At 43.4% G+C, this 17,339-nt stretch overlaps 3 protein-coding genes across 5 annotated transcripts; 2 read left to right on the top strand and 1 right to left on the bottom strand.

Annotated features, from left to right (window-relative positions):
• Positions 1–372: 372 nt before the first annotated feature.
• On the top strand, positions 373–8,548 carry LOC117752067 (macrophage-capping protein-like). 2 transcript variants are annotated; one of them, XR_004611978.1, is made up of 10 exons: positions 373–538; positions 4,402–4,595; positions 5,475–5,629; positions 6,275–6,433; positions 6,550–6,699; positions 6,870–6,956; positions 7,480–7,612; positions 7,871–7,962; positions 8,192–8,310; positions 8,482–8,542. XR_004611978.1 is itself a non-coding variant. In XM_034569222.1 (9 exons), exons 2-9 carry the CDS (start codon positions 4,403–4,405, stop codon positions 8,255–8,257), a joined length of 1,035 nt encoding a protein of 344 aa, XP_034425113.1. In that variant the 5' UTR covers positions 373–538; position 4,402; the 3' UTR covers positions 8,258–8,548. The 2 variants fall into 2 exon arrangements, 1 of the variants encoding a protein (XP_034425113.1); XM_034569222.1 differs by having other exon boundaries at positions 8,192–8,548.
• A 1,141-nt stretch (positions 8,549–9,689) lies between these two features.
• si:dkey-219e21.2 (nuclear factor 7, brain) lies at positions 9,690–14,072 on the top strand. Its single transcript, XM_034569207.1, has 10 exons — positions 9,690–9,710; positions 10,539–10,588; positions 10,902–11,038; positions 11,147–11,248; positions 11,917–12,048; positions 12,130–12,249; positions 12,428–12,556; positions 13,083–13,161; positions 13,335–13,361; positions 13,459–14,072. Exons 2-10 carry the CDS (start codon positions 10,561–10,563, stop codon positions 13,986–13,988), a joined length of 1,284 nt encoding a protein of 427 aa, XP_034425098.1. The 5' UTR covers positions 9,690–9,710; positions 10,539–10,560; the 3' UTR covers positions 13,989–14,072.
• LOC117752072 (CD209 antigen-like protein E) lies at positions 13,463–17,063 on the bottom strand. 2 transcript variants are annotated; one of them, XM_034569229.1, is made up of 6 exons: positions 16,763–17,063; positions 16,144–16,248; positions 15,774–15,902; positions 15,428–15,588; positions 15,177–15,329; positions 13,463–13,568 (listed from the first exon to the last, which is right to left on the bottom strand). In XM_034569229.1, exons 1-5 carry the CDS (start codon positions 16,851–16,853, stop codon positions 15,201–15,203), a joined length of 615 nt encoding a protein of 204 aa, XP_034425120.1. In that variant the 5' UTR covers positions 16,854–17,063; the 3' UTR covers positions 13,463–13,568; positions 15,177–15,200. The 2 variants fall into 2 exon arrangements, with proteins under 2 accessions (XP_034425120.1, XP_034425119.1); XM_034569228.1 differs by lacking the exon at positions 13,463–13,568 and adding an exon at positions 14,498–14,806 and having other exon boundaries at positions 15,205–15,329; positions 16,763–17,062.
• Positions 17,064–17,339: the final 276 nt, after the last annotated feature.

The following is a 17,339-nucleotide window of genomic DNA, read 5'->3' as shown; positions in this document are numbered from 1 at the left end:
CTTTTTCTCACACCCTCATTTTGAGAGTTTCAGATCAGACTTCAAAACTTAATTTAAATCATGCTAAACCTTTTTTTTATTAGATTTCAACCTTTCAAATCTTTTCTGAGTTTCGGGAATATGGCATAATATTTATCCCACAGTAAGTAGTGGTGAGGAAGCTGAGGAAGAGGAGTTTAATGGATTTTGAAGACATTTTGTAATTTTTCAAAGAAAGAAACACAAAAGAAGTTGCTAGTTTGGTTTTATTAGCTTGGTATTTACTTTCTGAAACAAGCCTGCTTTGCTTTTGAAGTCTCCCTCCACTTCAAGTCCTGATTCAATCAGGTTTCGGTTATTCCTCCTTCTGTTGTTGGGGGCTGGGCTAAGGCCGCCGCAGACAGAGGCAGGACATATCTTGTGTGTGTGTGTGTGTGTGTGTGTGTGTGTGTGTGAAAGAATTTGTGTGTTTAGGGACGTGTTTCTCTTTGCATGACTGGATTTCTCTGCCTTCTCTGCTCAGACGTGTTTGTGTCCCACTGCTCACTCACTCTCTAAGGTAAGGTTAAAGTAAAGTTGTTTTTATTCTTTTCTTCTGTAAGATCTTTAAGTCAGTCCTGTTTGTTCTTCTTCCTTTTTTTCTTAGTGTACAGTATGTTCCTGGTGTTTTCCTGTTTCTGTCTCTGTTTGCTCCTCACATTCCTGAATTTCAGCTGAGGAGACTCACAGCGGGACGACGACTCTTTAGTTCCTCCACTTTGTCGCACATGCATCTGTTCATTCAAACTAACTCTCTGCTACGCTCTCATTTTATCAGTCGGGGAAATCCCTAACCTTTGGTCTCTTTTCCTTTAGTCTCTTTTCCTCCTCCTCCTCCCTCTCTGTCTCACTTCCTATAATCCAGGTCTCACTTGCAGCTGTTTCACAACTTCCTCGATATAAGGTAAGGGTGGGGTGTTGAGGAGGTAACAGCCTCTGAGATCTTGTACTTTATGTCAGAGGAGGAGATGTAGAAGTTTGATGAAATGTAAATTAAAAACCAAAGTTCACGACAACTGTAAAAGTGTAATTTATCTTACATATGATCATATAGTTCTTTTTTTTTTTCATCTCTCTGTTTTCTCATCCGCTTCCTGCGTCAGTCTGTCTCGTTTCAAATCCTCTAATCTCATAACCACACACACACACACACACACACACACACACACACACACCTTCCTCTGTTGCATTGTCAGCTCTCACATTTCTGTCTGCTTATTAACACATGAATGACTGAGTGACTCAGTGACCCCTGCAGCTGTAGATCTGTGACCTCCTGTCTCCATCTAACCTTTTCTGTCCAATCTGTCTCTCTGTCTCTATGTCTCTCTGTCTCCTCCACACAACCAGAGGCTACAAATGAAACTGCTCTAATGTTCGACACCGACAGGACAAGTATCTCTTTTCTCATGGTGCTTTGTTTTCTCTTGACATTTGAAAGACTTCCTTTATTCTTGGAAACCTCTTTGTTTCAGTTCTGTTTCAGTCAATTTAAAGTCTGTTGTCTATGCCAGAATATAAACAATGAAACATACTCTATGGTTATAAAGCGTCGTGGTTAGTGAGAAGTCATACGGGGATAAAGGAGGAGGAGGAGGAGGACTGGAGCCAGAGGAGAAGGGGAGAGTGGAAAGATGGAGGAGCCAGCGGCCCGCTCTCCAGTAATTATCCACTTGGTGTTTAGCCTTAGCCAGGAAGCAGGAACCTGACCCTCGCATCCCCCAACACACACTCACATGCACACGCCCTGCAGGTAGGCTTACAACACGCCGGCTCCAGTTACCTCCAGCATATAAGCTAACCGGGCCAGGTGAGAGCAAACAGACGAACCCCTCGCGTCCCCAGACACTCACAGGCCAGTGGACCCTCAGGATGGAGCTGGAGTCAGACAGCATGCCGCAGGTACCAGAGCAGATCTTACAGTTAAGTGGACCGGGGTCTTTACTTACTCTTGGAGCAGGCATTGTGACCTTAACCCGAGGGCCCCTGCATGTGGTGCGCCGCCCCGGGGCCTTCTCCTGTCTGCTCGCTCCGTCAGATGCTCCTCCTCCACTCCGCTGTCTCTATCTCTGCAGGGTTCAGCATCAATTGATTGATCACGTGCTCGGGGGTAAAACTAATAATTGATATCCAGCATGTGTGGAGAGGAGAGTGAATCATTCAGTTTGACAGAGGGAAGCTGTCTCTGTTGTGTTCAATGGTTATTTCATTTTATGTTTCATTCATGTTTGTGCAGGTGGTGGTCTGACACAGTCACGTGTGAATTAGCACCACGTAAAAAAATGTTTGTCAAAATGAACAGTTGTCTGCATCGGATCTGATCTGATCTAATTTGATTTAGAAAAATTATAAAAAATGCTAAATTAGCTTTCAGGTACAGAGCCTCCGAAGGCTAAATGCTAATATCAGCCAAGATGCTGACAGTAGCATCTAGCATTCCTGCAGTAGCATTTAGCATGCTGAGGTTAGCCTTTAGCCCAAAGAAGCTAATGCCAGCACATTCCAGCGCCAAGCTACACATGCTAACACACTGAACCAAAAGGGTGAAGATCCCCAACATGTTGACTGCGAGCATGTTAGCATCCTGTGTGACTGACCACACGGCGACATCATGACTAACGTTTAACACTGTTGGCAGCAGCGCGTTGTGTCAGAGAGATATCACCACTGATCCTGCGTTATCATCATGGTTTGGTGCCAGTGGCATTCAAACGCAAACTGCTTATATAAAGGTTATATAGTTAAATGAGTTTTGTGTTAATGTTTATTTGAACACTATAATATCTGAGTTTATTTAATAATGTCATAAACCTGAAAACCTCGAAAGAAAGGAAGCAAAAAAATAATAAATAAAATAAATAAACTCAAGCGCCCCTTACTCAGATTATTTTGGGGGCTTTTAACTACTCTCCATGGTTTTCCTCTGGAGATTGAGGTGGTGCAATCAATCACATGACCTACCGTTACCGTAGCAACATAAGAGTTCATAACCTCCAGATGAGCTGGGTTATCACGATCTGCTGAGGAAGGCCATGTGATCTGATACCAAGTGGACCTTGAGTTAGAATTTGTTCCCGTCCTGGGGTCAAGCAACAATAATTTGAAGTGTGAAAGTTAATTCTTGGCCGTGGATACTGTAGTTCATGCTGTAACTGAGGTTAGGTGGGATTTTATCTCCATCTTATAACCAAGATCATTAGATGTGGTTGAAAGCCCTGGGAAAAGTTAGTAAGAGGACCTGAAGTTATTTTCGGTCAATTGACTAGAATAACGTTTTTTAATTATTTGATTATTCACTCATCCTAAAAGTCATTCATACAAATTAATACATTAAACAATATGATAATGAAATACATTTTTAAATGCAGACCAGTATACAAAGTCCAACCTGCTAAAAAGCTGTTGCCTCAACTGTTTGGTAATTCACTGGCTGTAGTAATTCCTTTGTGAAGAGTTTTAGTGGGAGGTGTCGATATTAACCTTTACTCTTTTCTCTTAGATATACATCTAAGCATATTCTTTTGTTTCAGCTTCTATTTATGAAGCAATCATTTGCTTTTTATACCTGAAAATCACAATACTGACAACACGTGTGATTTTATACGCCACAACAAGGGGGACAGAATGAGACAATAAGGAGAAAAGCAGCAGTAACTCTACTCATCTGTCTACAAACCTTGTTGGGTTTCAGTTTGGTAAAGTAGCACAGTAAGCCACTAGCACACAGGAGGAGACGGTGTTGTGGTCGCCTCACACATTTAGTCTGTTAACGTCCACACTGCAGGGTTTTTTTTTGCTGTGTGTAACGATGCGAAAATATGTGACACAGTGAGAGAAAAGTAAATTACAATGGTTAGTCCCTCCCTGCGACATGATCCAGCATGTATACAGCCACACCTGGGCTTTTTGTGTGCAATGACACTATAAGGTTGTGTTGGTGTGCAGCTCGCTTGGTGTTGTGTTGCATAAAAAGTGATGTAACGTAGCCCGTGGTCTTTAGGCAGCAACACAACCCCTCATTTGGTGTTAAAGCGCTCATCACTCCGACCACATCCTCCACAACATGTTTTGTTCCACCCGCATCTCAAAATCCACCTCTTCAGTCACTCAGAGGAGTTCAAGGAGTTTCATATTTCTAGATTGGAGTCAGAAGCAAGAAAAATACTCCCTCATCATCTGATCGTGACATGTCAGTCACTTCCCTCATGTATCAAACCCTTGTGGATTTGACTTCTGCTTCTACTTCTCCTCAAACCAACCAAAAACCAGGCATGACTTCCCAAATGGTGACAATGACGCAGCCTATCTACTTCCTGTTTTGGCCAACTTCTTCTTTCCTCTTGTCTTACTACTCGTCTTCTTCTTCTTCTTCTCCTCTTGCAGAATGCTCCCGTTCCAGGCAGCACCGGGTCAGTTCGGCCCCGAGGTCCGGCAGCCGGGCCTGCGGGTGTGGAGGGTGGAGAAGATGAAGGCCGTGCTGCTGGATCCCTCCGAGGTGGGGGCCTTCTACAACGGGGACTCCTATCTGGTGCTGGAGAACCGCGGCGAGCTGGGGGCCGACCTGCACATGTGGATAGGTGAGAGAGGCGGAGACACATCTGGAGTTTCCACTTTAACAAGAGACAATGCAGCTAAAGCTAAAACATTGCAGATATGAACGCTGCCATTTTGTGCAGAGGTGGGATTTATGACCTATACTGCAGCCAGCCACCAGGAGGCGACGAAGACACCTTGGATTCACTTTTTGGGGGCGCAGTCGTGCCGTCAATCTTCATATACAGTCTATGGATCTGATAAACCACCTCAAGTTGGAAAATGTAAAAAGAAATGAGGGTGTGGAGTTACACCTGAATCTGTCAGCAACCGGTTTGCATTGTGGGTAATGTAGTTACCAGGATTTTTGACAGGGAAGGAGAATAAATGGCCTCTTGTGTGTCTTGTTTTACTCTTTAACCACCGTCCAGTGTTTACTACACATCCAACCCTGGCCCAGTGCTGCGCTCGAGAAGCTAATAACTCCCCCCCCCACCCCGCTAATGAAAGCGATGACACACGAGACACAACACTGACCCGCGGCTTCATTGTGTGAGGACGGGGATGGACGGATGACAAGAGAGCGGGGCTCATTAAAACTGCAGGAGGACAGGGACAGTGCTCAAATGTGGCTGTTGTTTCCAGCATGTATGTGGTGCTTCGGAAACACAAAGCTGGTTGAGGGCCCTTCACGCTCTGAACCCTCCTCCACTCGTTCACAGTTAACGGCCTCTGTGTTGTCTCGGTCTCTTTATGACCCATCACCTCTGTCACTCACTCTGTTTCCTCATTTGTCTCCCTCAATCTCACAGAAAAGATTGATACAAACTTTTCACAAAAAGGTTTTCATCATTCTGACACGTTTTTCTGTGTCCAAGCATTTTTGTACTTTATATTTTTGTTCTTCTGTTGTTTGGCTGCAGGTGAGAAGTCGTCTCGGGACGAGCAGGTGGCGGGTGCCATGCTGGCCACCCAGCTGGACAACTTCCTGGGCGGCGACCCCGTCCAGCACCGGCACATCCAGGGCTTCGAGACCCCGGAGTTCATGACGCTCTTCCCCAGAGGAGTCAGCTACAAGGTGAGCACCAGGGATCTGACTCTGGATGTTGACACGTTAGAAAAAGTGAAATATCATCAGGCACAAAAGTTTTTAACTCTAGGTTAAATTACATTTTACTAATGCAATTAAAATGAATTCAAGCCAATATAGGGCTAAAATTTAAAGACACATATGCAGAATTTAAAATAAAATATAACAACAGACTAAAAATGTATGTTTTTAAATCTTCATCGATATTTATATAGGTATATTTCATGTTTGCATATTGATTATCTTGTAATTGTTGCAAGATAATCTTGCAAATTCACCTACGGAGAAACTGAAGAAAGAAACCTTTTTTACGTAATGTCTTCGATCAAACGCAATTTATTATATTGACCGTGGGTCAGTGTTGTGTCTCATATCATTTTTATATTATCTGGCCTCTGTTATTGTTAGATAAGGTCTTTTATAATTTCACTGCGCCCTACATACAGTGTTATAGCCTCTGTGCCAAAGTGCATTTATGACAGATGCCAAGTGTATCTTGTTAAAACAAACAGTGATATTAAACCTGAAATCTCTGTGACATTTCCCAGCAGGTGAAATAACATCAAATATTAAAAAAGAAAAAAGATTAAGAGCCACCAGGCGTTTCTTTACTTAAAATCTCTTCTTTGTCAGGAGGGTGGTGTGGAGTCGGGCTTCAGGAGGCCTCAGGGCTCGGGGACGGTGCACAGGTTGTACCAAATCAAGGGGAAACGCAACATCCGTGCCAAGGAGGTGGAGATGTCCTGGAGCAGCTTCAACAAGGGAGACTGCTTCATCCTGGACCTGGGAGAGGTGAGGACACTCAGATAAAGATGGACATGCAGAATATAATAACATTCTAATGAGATGAAGCTGAAACCGTCAGTTTCCTTTCCTCGTTTTCCTGATGCGGCCTCACTGCTTTCCAGACAATTGTGTCGTGGATCGGATCGCAGGCCAACATGTTCGAGAAGCAGAAAGTGCGCGAGATCGCCTCCTTGATTCGTGACACGGACAGACACGGTAAAGCAAAAATCATGGATTCCAACGAAGGGGAGGAGCCTGAGGAGATGCTCAAGGTAAATACAGAATTGTGAAGAATTTGAATTTTGTCACGTATTACTTAGACAACTCAATTCTTACGATTTCTATGCTTTCCACGTCAACAGTTGCAACCAAGAAATACTTGAAAGAAAGTTACATGAATCCAGAAAACAGATTTTTAAGGTTTTCCTGTGTTGATGAGCAGGTCCTGGGACAGATGCCAGCTCTGGCAGAGAGTACGTCCGAAGAGGACAGCAAAGCAGACGCTTCTAACTCTGCCTCGCTCTACAAGGTAACCTCATCTGCACTGATATCTCAAAACTACCATTTACATCTGTTCTCCATCCGTACATCCACTTCCACTTATCTGAAATCGGGTCGGGGAGGAAGCTCTCCACGTTTTCCACGTCCTCCAGGGGGATCCTGAGGCGTTCCCAGGGCCAAATGGGATTTTTAGGCTCTCTAGAGAGGTCAGGTTCTACCCCTGCAGGCCTCCGTGCCCGGTAAACCCAGGAGGCCTCTTGATAAGATGTCCAAACCACCTAAACTGGGCCCCTTTGTGCCAAAGAGGTGATTTTCCACGTCCCAAGAGCTATACTGCGCAGCTGGGGGTCAGTTAGTCCAGGATCCTGCCCTTTGCCTGCCACCCCCCCACACACACCGCTATGCCGTTCCTCACGTGTGGTGGCGGCTCTATGTTGTTTGAGTCCTGCCATTCAAAGGACGCTATCCCCACCCAGGTCTGGCTCCATGAAGGGGCCCCCATTAATTTTCCACTAAGCAAAAACGTAAACCCGCGTACGTTTTCTCCACAGGTGTCAGACGCCACAGGTTCCCTGGCGGTGACCAAAGTTTCGGAGAAGTGCCCGTTTGCCAAGGAGCTGCTGGTTCGTGACGACTGCTTCATCCTGGACAACGGCGCCAACGGAAAGGTCTTCGTGTGGAAAGGTGAGGAAACGCTGCTTGACCCCCGGAGGAACATCTGCTGCCTGAAATGCAAACCAAGGGAAAGTGATAGTGGTTAGAAGCTCGTGATATTCGGTGTCCAGTCGGATGAAAATTTAATGAGCGTCTTGAAAAATGATTGATGCTTAAGCAGCGAGGCCGGCAGATGCACCTGAACAGACCTGAAGAACACCTGAATGTGACATAACGGTTTGTTGGAAGGTGGAACGTTTTAAAGGCCGCTTTTTCTTTTGGTGTCAGGTAAGGGAGCGAACGCCGAGGAGAAGAGGGAGGCCCTGCAGATGGCAGATAACTTCATCGAGCAAATGAAGTACCCCAGGATGAAAACACAGGTACTGCTCATCGCTCTTTAACAAGACACATAAAGCCCGTAGGAGGTTAAGAAAGCATTACAACCTCTGACTTTCTGTGAACATCATTACACTTGCTCCTGCAGCCATGATTTTAAAGGAGACATATTCTGCTCATGTTCAGGTTCATCATTTTAATTTGTGTTATTACTTGAAAAGGTTCAGAAAACACGTCACTCTCCTCAAACCCTTGATGTGCTTTGTGCTGCAGGTGGAGATTCTGCCACAGGGGCACGAGACCATCATCTTCAAGCAGTTCTTCAAGAGCTGGAACTAAACATTTCACGGGAGTGTTGGACAAAACCCTGCACTCGAGAGGAAGATCTGAAAACAGACCGCATCTCACACGGAACATATTTCTTTTTAAATGCAAATACTTGTATGTACATATTTGTAATTTGCCGTAGCCACTTTTGTAAAAGCAAACCAGCTTCTTCAGCAAACAACACAGATATGAAGAGATATAAAAAAAAAGTAAAAGAGTTTGAATTTTTTTTTTTTACATTTGTTCTAGTGTCACAGTTTTGCCTGCCTTTTTGAAAAATAAATCCGAAACTGCTTGTTACTTGTTGAGGAAGTGGTTTGAGTTTTCCTGTCAACACACCAAGGTGGGGGGGTTTCAGGTTTCAGGTTCACTTCGACAGTGGTCTTTATATGACTGTGTTCGTGAATATTATATGAACACAACAGCCCAGTATGATAATGTCACAGTCATGGTTCAATGTAAACTATAAAGGAATCTAACCAGGTACTTAACTCGAGCACCATCATGTAGTTTTACGTCATTTTCTCCACTGGTTGTACATAATAACTTGATTAAATGACCCATAGAGGTAATTATTACTGCCAGGTCCCGTCAGATGTATGACTAATTAGGCTGATGACCTCAAGTTGAAACGTCAGAGTGATGATGACAGTGATGATGCATGTGGGGAGGGACAGAGACGTTTCCTCCCCGTTGATAACCATATTGGGTAACAGCAGGCATGCAAACATATAAATATCATATGTCAAATACCAAAAGTCTTTTTGATTTTACTGCCTTCGTCTTGACTTTTATGCAAGAATGTGGCAAAAGAAAAACTCTCTGACCAAAATATCAGTGTAAACAGCAAATAAGTCCCAGAACAACAAAGGGGGGGAAATAGGTAAAGGAAGAAAAGACAAGACACTAAAACATTTACACAAAGGATTTTGATGAAAGCGTTACTATGGTTTTATGATGGTTGTGTCCTTTTATCTGCAGTAGTTCCTCCCCACAAGGTCGACAATGCACATCTTCTACGGTAGTTTATGTTGGAGAGAAGCTATGACCGTAAATAACAATAAATATCAATATCTCAAATCATGTGTGGGGGTTAGGGTTAAGATTCACATAAGTGCAATTTGAGCTGCACCCATTACACTTTCATTAATTAATATAAGCCTGGTTATAGTTTCAGTTACACATGCTGAAGAACCCGAGCATGTGCGTCACACTCAGCGATATCCACTCACTTATCACAGTTATAAAGACTATCTGCCCTCATGGCTGACGTGCCAGCAGCTGCCGGGCAGCGGCGAGGGTTTCGTGTCAGCTCGCTCCTGCAGAACGTTCCCCCGCCTCCGAGGCCATAAAGGAGTCCAAAGACCAGGGAGACGCAGGCAGGGACAAATAGACTGGAGCAGCAGCAGCGGCTGTCCAGTCTTCTCCACCTGCAGAGCTGCACCACCGCTCCCCCAGACCACAGGTAGGATGAACTTCATGCACTCTGGGAACTGTGATATGACTGAATCCGTAACATGTTTTCATTTGAATTTATGATGTTTTGTACAGTTTTAATATAATTATATTGCATTGTAGGTATATTTCTATTCAGCACTGTATTTTCTTTCTATTTAAGTTTATTTTTTTTGCATGTAATCACCAACCTTAAGAAAATACAGGTTTTCTAAACTTGACAAAAAATATATTATTAAGGAACATTGATATACACCTCTTTGTTATTGACTTAGTTGTGGTCAAATGCCACATTAACATATAAATTATTTGTTTGTTTGATAAGTAAGTTAAGTTGAAAACAACAAGATTTAAAGTCAAAGTAAATTAGTAATAGAGCAAATATATAGCATCTTTATAATATGAATTATATAATTAGATGAATTACCAGAGAAATCGTGTGCTTCTCAATATTGTGTTTCGTGTTTACACTTGAATATTTTTCACATTCATTTCTATTTTCTTAAAGACAATTAAATGATAGTACTATAATATTTTGCTACATGTACATTTTTACTTCACGTATCAGTAACAATAAGCCTCTTATTTAATAATTAATGTTATAAAACTGACAGGAGTCATATTTCTTGTATGAAGAGTAATTTTACTTTGATATTTAAAGTACACTAAGTTAATGATACTTACACTTTTACTTGAGATGGAGTTTTTTCATTTTCTTGTCCTTTGCTTGTGGAATCATCATCTAAAAGAAAAAAGAAAACGTTTTAGTTTTTGGGTGATTTCTTTCATACTTCTTCCAAATTCTATTGAGTTTTTTCATGAGATCTCTTCTTCACAGGAGTGAGGACGCCACCATCAAGATGAAGAGCATCCTGAAAACTTCCAAAAGTGGGTATTTTGAAAAATGTAATATGCTCCTTCTGCAACTTATAACCTTTGATCAGCCTGTGGTGATAATGCAATGTCACAGAGTGCAAATTTAATCCAACCCTGATAGCTAACTTTAATATCGGCTTTAATTGGGGCTGTAAAATGTTGGACATCCTTCAAGACCAACAATCAGATTTGATTTCTATTTGGGAATCACACTGATTTATTTCTTCCAGAAAAATGTGAACTTAAAAGTCCTTTCATTTTCTCCAGGGACTCAGTTGTGCGGATCAAACGTGTCCGTTACTCAAACTGTTTTGTCCCTCTGCAGAGTTGGAGGACGGCAGCACCACCCAGAGCAGCTCCATCGGGGCCCTGCGCTGGACCCTGCCAGAGGAGAACCTCCAGGCCCACAGCTCGGCCCCCAGCAGAGCCGCCCACCCCAACAACCTCACCAAACACTCACAGGTGCACCACAGACTCTGGATTTAGTAGAAAAAACGCCTGCATGACATTGTTGAACTTCCCATCTGAGCCTGAACAAATGTTTAAATTTCGCCCGTTTTGCGTTTCAAGCAGCAGCATCCTCGTCAGAACAGCCTGAAGGATCTGCGCAGCCTGCAGGAGTGCGTGTTGTTCATCCAACACTGGAAAGAGCAAGTGGACCAAGTGTGCAAGGTAGGAGCTGAGGGAAGAGAGAGAGAGAGAGAGAGAGAGAGAGAGAGAGAGAGAGAGAGAGAGAGAGAGAGAGAGAGAGAGAGAGAGCTCAGCAGATGAGTCAACCAACAAACCAGACAAGAGGCTTTTGTTTCAGACAGGAAGTCACAGACTTATTTAGCTGACTATTTCTCCCTGTTTAAAGTTCATAGCTGGAGATAAGGTTTGCAAGTTTCCCGTAAGGACTCACGCTGACAGTTTTTCCCCCTGTTGAGAGGAGAAGGAGTTTATGTGAACCAGGATTTATGATCACATAAACTGGATTAGTGATTACTTTCTGTTCATGCAGCTGGATGCTGATAGGATAGGATTTTACTCTTTTACAACCAGGCTGCACGACCCTCTGCCTTGCTGCACAGTAACCCAGGACTGGGACAATGAGCTCTACTGTACTTATGAACCCATTTGACTTTAACCAACGGCCCTTTTGAAATCTGTAAATGCACAAATTCCCACATGAGTCACATTTAAAACAGATTTAAGCTGCAAATCGGCTGCAGCGGATTGTTTTTTACCAGGATTCCAGAAATGTCTGTGCCTGAAGTCGTCTAATTCTCATAGCAACACACCACTAAGTTTTGAAGAGCGTCTGATGTTGTCTGACAGTTTGTTGTCTTGTGTTTCAACAGGGCGGATGGGACGCAGAGGAAGGCCCCAGTAAGAAGGAGGCAAAACGTTCAGACCCGCGTACCGAGCAGAGTCTCGAGGAGAGCAGGAAACTGATCCTGGAGTGGGCCGACGAACTCAGTCATGTCGACAAGGTCGGTACAAAGACCAGTGGGTGGATGTGCCGAGTGTGGTCAAGTAGCAGCAATATCCACTTACCCACTTTGTGTCCTCAGCTCCTGACGGAAAGCCCCTGGGTGTCTGAGTGTCAGGAAAATAAGGAAGACAAGGACGCAAATGAGGAAGCACATGTGAGGATCACGGAGTGGGCCAAGGAGCTGCAGAAAGCAACTGAGGTGACAGCAAAGTCCAAAATACTTGAGCGAAGGTTTCGGTAAATAAAACGTACCAGGTTCAGCTCGTTTAAGAAGCGTGAAACAATGTCTTTCGCTCTAATGCCAGCAAAACAAAACGTTATCTGTGTGCACTGTGTCAAATCTAGCGTCTAAAAGGAACTGTCTGTGTTTGCTGCAGAGTTGCGGCGTTCAGAGCGAGGATCTGGGCAAAGTGCTGCGTCTGTTGGGCCTGAAGAAGAAGCGGCTGGTCAAGCTGATGCCTCTGCTGGAGTTCATCACCTGGTCTCTGCTCAAGGAAGACAGCACGGTGAGCCGCCAGGACCACAGACACAGACACCACCATAATCATATTTTTTGTCATAGCTCGCAAATTCTTAAAGCTGCATTCAACGGCAATGTGACCAGGTTATGAAATTATGCAACGTGTGATTTGAGTGAACCCTGCTCCTGGAATACGTGCTGGAGCTCAATAAATGAACCAGGTGATTCAGTTTATATGACTCTGATCGACTGCTGCCCTGATATCAATGGACTTTGAGAACTGATAATGACTTTGCAGATAAAATATCATCACATTTGCAGACGATGGTGTCGTTTCTCATTCCACGAGAGTTTGGCTTGAATACTTGATGTGATATTGTGGCTTTTTTTACATGTTTACGTCCTTTTGGACTTTAATTTAATGTTAAAGTCTCTGGCACTGATGGTGATATAAAACCAAGGATAGCCGGCTGTGAGGGAGGGAGGTGTCTTCTTGAAGGTTCACATATAAAGAAAAATAAAGGAATCGTGCTCTCGTCAAACATGCTTTATTTTTTATCTTTTTTTTCTAGAGGATGATTTCACAAGTTTGGTTACTGGCAAAGCAAAAGACCTGGATAGCAGGAATTCCAAGATACATCCCCAACTCAGGTGTGTATTTTTTAAATCCCTCCAGATTGTGTTGACCTAGGAATCTTCCACAGGGCGACTGATGGATGTTCACCCTTCATCGCCTGGTGCAGATCTTTGAGTTTGACTCATTTCGAAAAGCCTGAAGAGCATTTCTAATTAAAAAACTATAACGTCTGTTTCTCTCTTTTCAGTTTGGAGTTGGATCTGCAGTGCCTCAGGTAAGATCAGCCTGGACCTTCCCCTTGCTTCACCTCACATGACAACTGGGCAAACAGCAAACATCAGATAACCTGAATTATCGCTTGTTCCCTACAGCCGATGTGCTTGTCGACCCCATGACCAACCACCCGTGGCTGCAGGTGTCAGACGACCAGCGCATGGTGCAGGAGGGCATCAAACCATCTGAGCTCCCTGACAACCCCCAGCGCTTCGACAGCTGGCCGTGCGCGCTGGCTTGGGAGGGCTACAGCAGCGGCCGCCACTACTGGGAGGTGGACATAGCCAACCATGGCTACTGGCGCGTTGGACTGACCACCGCCGTCTCCAAGCGGAAGGGGCGCTTCCCGATGAACCCCAAGCAGGGCTTCTGGGCCCTGTGGCGCAGCACTCACGACTTCTTCGCCTGCACTAAGCCGGACACGCCGCTGCCGGTCGGCCTCGTGCCTAAACGTATGGGGATCTACCTAGACTACGAAGAAGGACAGATCTCGTTCTACAACGCAGAAACAAAGACCCACATCTACACCTTCACTGGGACCTTCAGAGAGAAGCTGTACCCTCTGTTTGCTCCGCTGGATGGTCGCACGCTCATGAGAATCATGCCCCCACACAAGATCTCAAACTGACAGAGAGATGGAACCTCAATGAGTTTTATTGGACACATGAAAGAATGTAATTCGTCTTTAAAGCAGTGATGTTGAAAAGCAGAGTCACCAGTTACATTTAAAATTCACATGAGACTTTCAAAAGAAAATATTTAGAATTTAAACTTTAAATTTAAATTTCTCCCTTAGAACTGAATGAAACCGGAGTTAAATAAAGATAAAGGATAAGGACTGAGCTACATCTAAGTGCTAACGATACAACAAAAGAAAAAGTTTACTGATCATAGCACAATAAAAAATACATACATGTTAGAAATGATGATCTTTTTTATAACAAACTGACAAAAACTGTAAAAGCTAAAAAGAGCATATATTAAAAGAATTATCTAAAACAATCAATTTTATAAGAAAAAGTATTTATAAAGTCTTTTCTCTAACAGTTACATGAACATGCAGACATACACACATGCACTTCCACATATACACAGCAAACACTTCATGTATATACATTTCACAGAGGAAAGTTATAATTAAATGTGTAAATCGTATTTATTAGAATATAAAGCTCTGTTAAAAAAAAGTCCTTGGACACATTTCCTTCACTTTTCATTCAAAGAAATTAGTAACTTTGTACGTGTGACTGGAGAGGAATTAGATTTTTCTATCAGCACGTTGTGAGTAAATAAATATAAAGTTGTGTGTTGGTTGTGTGTGCAGCCGGTCAGGACTCTCTCTTACAAACCCACGGCCCGTACGCATCACAGTCTGCGGCGAAGAGACTCCCACCCCCCCTCAGGTCGGCACAGTCCCTGTGATCAGCGTCCCAATCCACCGCCAACCTTCAACACGCACACACACACGCACAGACACACACACACACACACACACACACACACACACACACACACGGACACACACACACACACACGGAATAAGAGTAAAGTCCACCTGACCTGCACAGATCCAAATAAAATATATATAATATGTACTACGTATAAAAGTTTATATAGTTTTAGATTAAATGTATGTGTGAGCATGTCAATATATAATGTATATATGTATATGGATGTACAGTATAAATGTATTATATCATTGTAAAAATAAAAATTGTAAACTCAAATATTATGACGCTTGTGTGTTACTATACAATAAAATATGAATAAAGATCAATAATGTCTTTTGCAACATTACTGATTTGTCCCGCACGTGACCCGAGCACCAGTGGATCTGGACTCACGGCATGTAGTGCTGGACGTCCGTCCCGTCTCCCCACAGCCAGAGACCCTCCTGCTGGGCGTCCGTCAGTCCCACCCACAGGAAGGGGAGGTGAGGGAACCTGCTCATCACACCTTGGATAAACTCCTGAGAATGAAAGCGATGTTTAGGGAATTCTATTTCCAAAATGTAACCTGAAAATTCACTCTTTTTGTAACTTTCTCCTTGAGCTATTTGCTGTTTACCATTTCTGCAGAGTCCTTAATCACAGCCAGGCTGCCGTTGTGTCCCCGACAAAACTCGGCGCTCCCACTCCACTGACGATTTTCCTCGAGTCCCACAGAGAAGAAGTAGCAGTGATGCCTCCACCAAAGCCAACCGCCGGGACACACCCTGCATCTGGAGTCTATGTGAAACAGGAAGGAGAATCCTGGTCGATGTGATGCAACACTGCAAGATTCAGCCGTGATTTCGTGAGGCTAAATTTCACTTTGTCTTTAAAAATCTCAGATATACAATCAGAAAATGGTGAATGCACAATCCTTGAATCTAGTAAACTGCAGGAGGCCAGAGAGGAAAAGCGTGAATGACCTTGAGTGACAGTCTGGAGCATCAGGCCCAGATCATGGCGCTCCGTCCGACACTGCTGCAGTCGCTCCACCAGCTCCTCTCCTGAGGTGCTGGGGGTCCGAGGACCCTCCGGTGCTGCTCCCAACGTGGCTGACGGATTCATTTCAACATATGAACACAAGTCGACCCGATGATCGGAAAAACGTGAGGTGAGTTTGAGTTGCTCACAGACAAACAGACAAAGGCACAGAACTCCTTCCAGATTTGAAAGATGGGAATTGTTGCTAACAAGTCTCAAATCTATATTTGATCAAATCGTCACCCTTTTCGGAACGTTTAAATTTCAGGAGTCACTCACCAGCCTCGAAATGAACTGAAAACTGATACTCACCAAATAACACCAGGGACAAAAGGAGTCCAGTCGTGACGATGGTAAGTGTTACCATGGCAACAATCACTCCAGTTGTCGGATGACAGATTCGACAGGATCCTGCATCTGTAAAAAAATAAAAATAAGTCATTTTCTGGCTTTTGAAAAGCACAGATTTCAATTAGCAAAGTGTGGATTAGAAATAATAAAATACAGAATAATCAATACCCGTTTGAACTGAGGATAGAGAAACGTTGTCCGTTGTAACTCTCTTCTAGTAGTTTTATTTTAAAGACGGGTAATCTAATTTCTTTATCATGTTGAAACTTTGAATGTTAGTTTCCAATTTTCAAAAGCTTAATCATCAAAATTTGACTATTTAATTGCTGGAATTGTAGATTTGTAATGATAAAGTAAAAACCAAAGACTTAGACTCAGACGACACACAAACTGAGATATCTTCCGGGTGTGAAAGCAGGAAAACTGTTACTGTTCAGAATACTTCAGTATAAATACACAAAGTACTAAAAAGTACAAGAGTGCAAGAGCGTTACACTGTGAGGCACATATACAGTCACAATCTTTCCTTATTGCGAAATTAAAGTGTTTTTTTTGGTGTGTGAGATGCTCTTTAACTCGCCTGCAGGTGTTTCTTCTTCCTCTTCTTCCTCCTCCTCCTCCTCCTCCTCCTCTTCCTCCTCATGGCCACTGTGTCTCGCGCTCAGCTCCATGCTGGTACTTGACCCTCTTCTGTCTCTTTCACCGCTCGTCCTCTCATCAATGATGACACCTTCACCCTCGCAGCTGAAGTGAATGTGACCACTCCCGCCCCTTCCTCATATTACAACAGCTCACTTCAACATAAGAGCTCAAGAAATTGTTCTGAAAGTGTTCTAAAAAAAACCCGAGCAGAGGAAGCTGGCAGGGCGTGTAGAGAACCAGCAGCCGACATCTGCACTAAGTATTTATACCAGCAGCATCTCAGAGGCTGGAGGTGTTGTATGGGTTGTTATATGTGCGTTTATTCACTGTTTTTGATTTCCTGTGAATATCCGACACTCCTCTACATGTTTGTATGTTTATCTGCTGATCTGATCGATTCATTCTCTTCCCGTAATAAAACATCAAAAATCAAATCTGGTAGAGCTGTTATTTGGAAAAACAGACAGAAAAACAGAATTTCCCGCCTTTGTCCGGCTTTTGATTCTTTCATTTTG

The sequence above is a fragment of the Hippoglossus hippoglossus genome, chromosome 18, assembly GCF_009819705.1.
Source record: "Hippoglossus hippoglossus isolate fHipHip1 chromosome 18, fHipHip1.pri, whole genome shotgun sequence".
In the NCBI taxonomy this organism is placed as follows: domain Eukaryota; kingdom Metazoa; phylum Chordata; class Actinopteri; order Pleuronectiformes; family Pleuronectidae; genus Hippoglossus; species Hippoglossus hippoglossus.
This window is presented reverse-complemented; position numbering and strand designations above follow the sequence as displayed.

What these genes read in the sequence shown, in the direction of transcription:
- LOC117752067 (XM_034569222.1), top strand. Translation starts at nt 4,403, where the DNA reads ATGCTCCCGTTCCAGGCAGCACCGGGTCAGTTCGGCCCCGAGGTCCGG. An exon ending in TCATCCTGGACCTGGGAGAG is followed by an intron (nt 6,434 to 6,549) that starts GTGAGGACACTC and finishes ACTGCTTTCCAG; the next exon opens with ACAATTGTGTCGTGGATCGG. An exon ending in AAAGGTCTTCGTGTGGAAAG is followed by an intron (nt 7,613 to 7,870) that starts GTGAGGAAACGC and finishes TTTTGGTGTCAG; the next exon opens with GTAAGGGAGCGAACGCCGAG.
- si:dkey-219e21.2 (XM_034569207.1), top strand. Translation starts at nt 10,561, where the DNA reads ATGAAGAGCATCCTGAAAACTTCCAAAA. An exon ending in AGCTGCAGAAAGCAACTGAG is followed by an intron (nt 12,250 to 12,427) that starts GTGACAGCAAAG and finishes TGTTTGCTGCAG; the next exon opens with AGTTGCGGCGTTCAGAGCGA. An exon ending in TGCTCAAGGAAGACAGCACG is followed by an intron (nt 12,557 to 13,082) that starts GTGAGCCGCCAG and finishes TTTTTTTTCTAG; the next exon opens with AGGATGATTTCACAAGTTTG.
- LOC117752072 (XM_034569228.1), bottom strand. Translation starts at nt 16,853, where the DNA reads ATGGAGCTGAGCGCGAGACACAGTGGCCATGAGGAGGAAGAGGAGGAG. An exon ending in GGAAGAAGAAACACCTGCAG is followed by an intron (nt 16,249 to 16,762) that starts GCGAGTTAAAGA and finishes ATTTTTTTACAG; the next exon opens with ATGCAGGATCCTGTCGAATC. An exon ending in GACGTCCAGCACTACATGCC is followed by an intron (nt 14,807 to 15,204) that starts GTGAGTCCAGAT and finishes TGCGTGTTGAAG; the next exon opens with GTTGGCGGTGGATTGGGACG.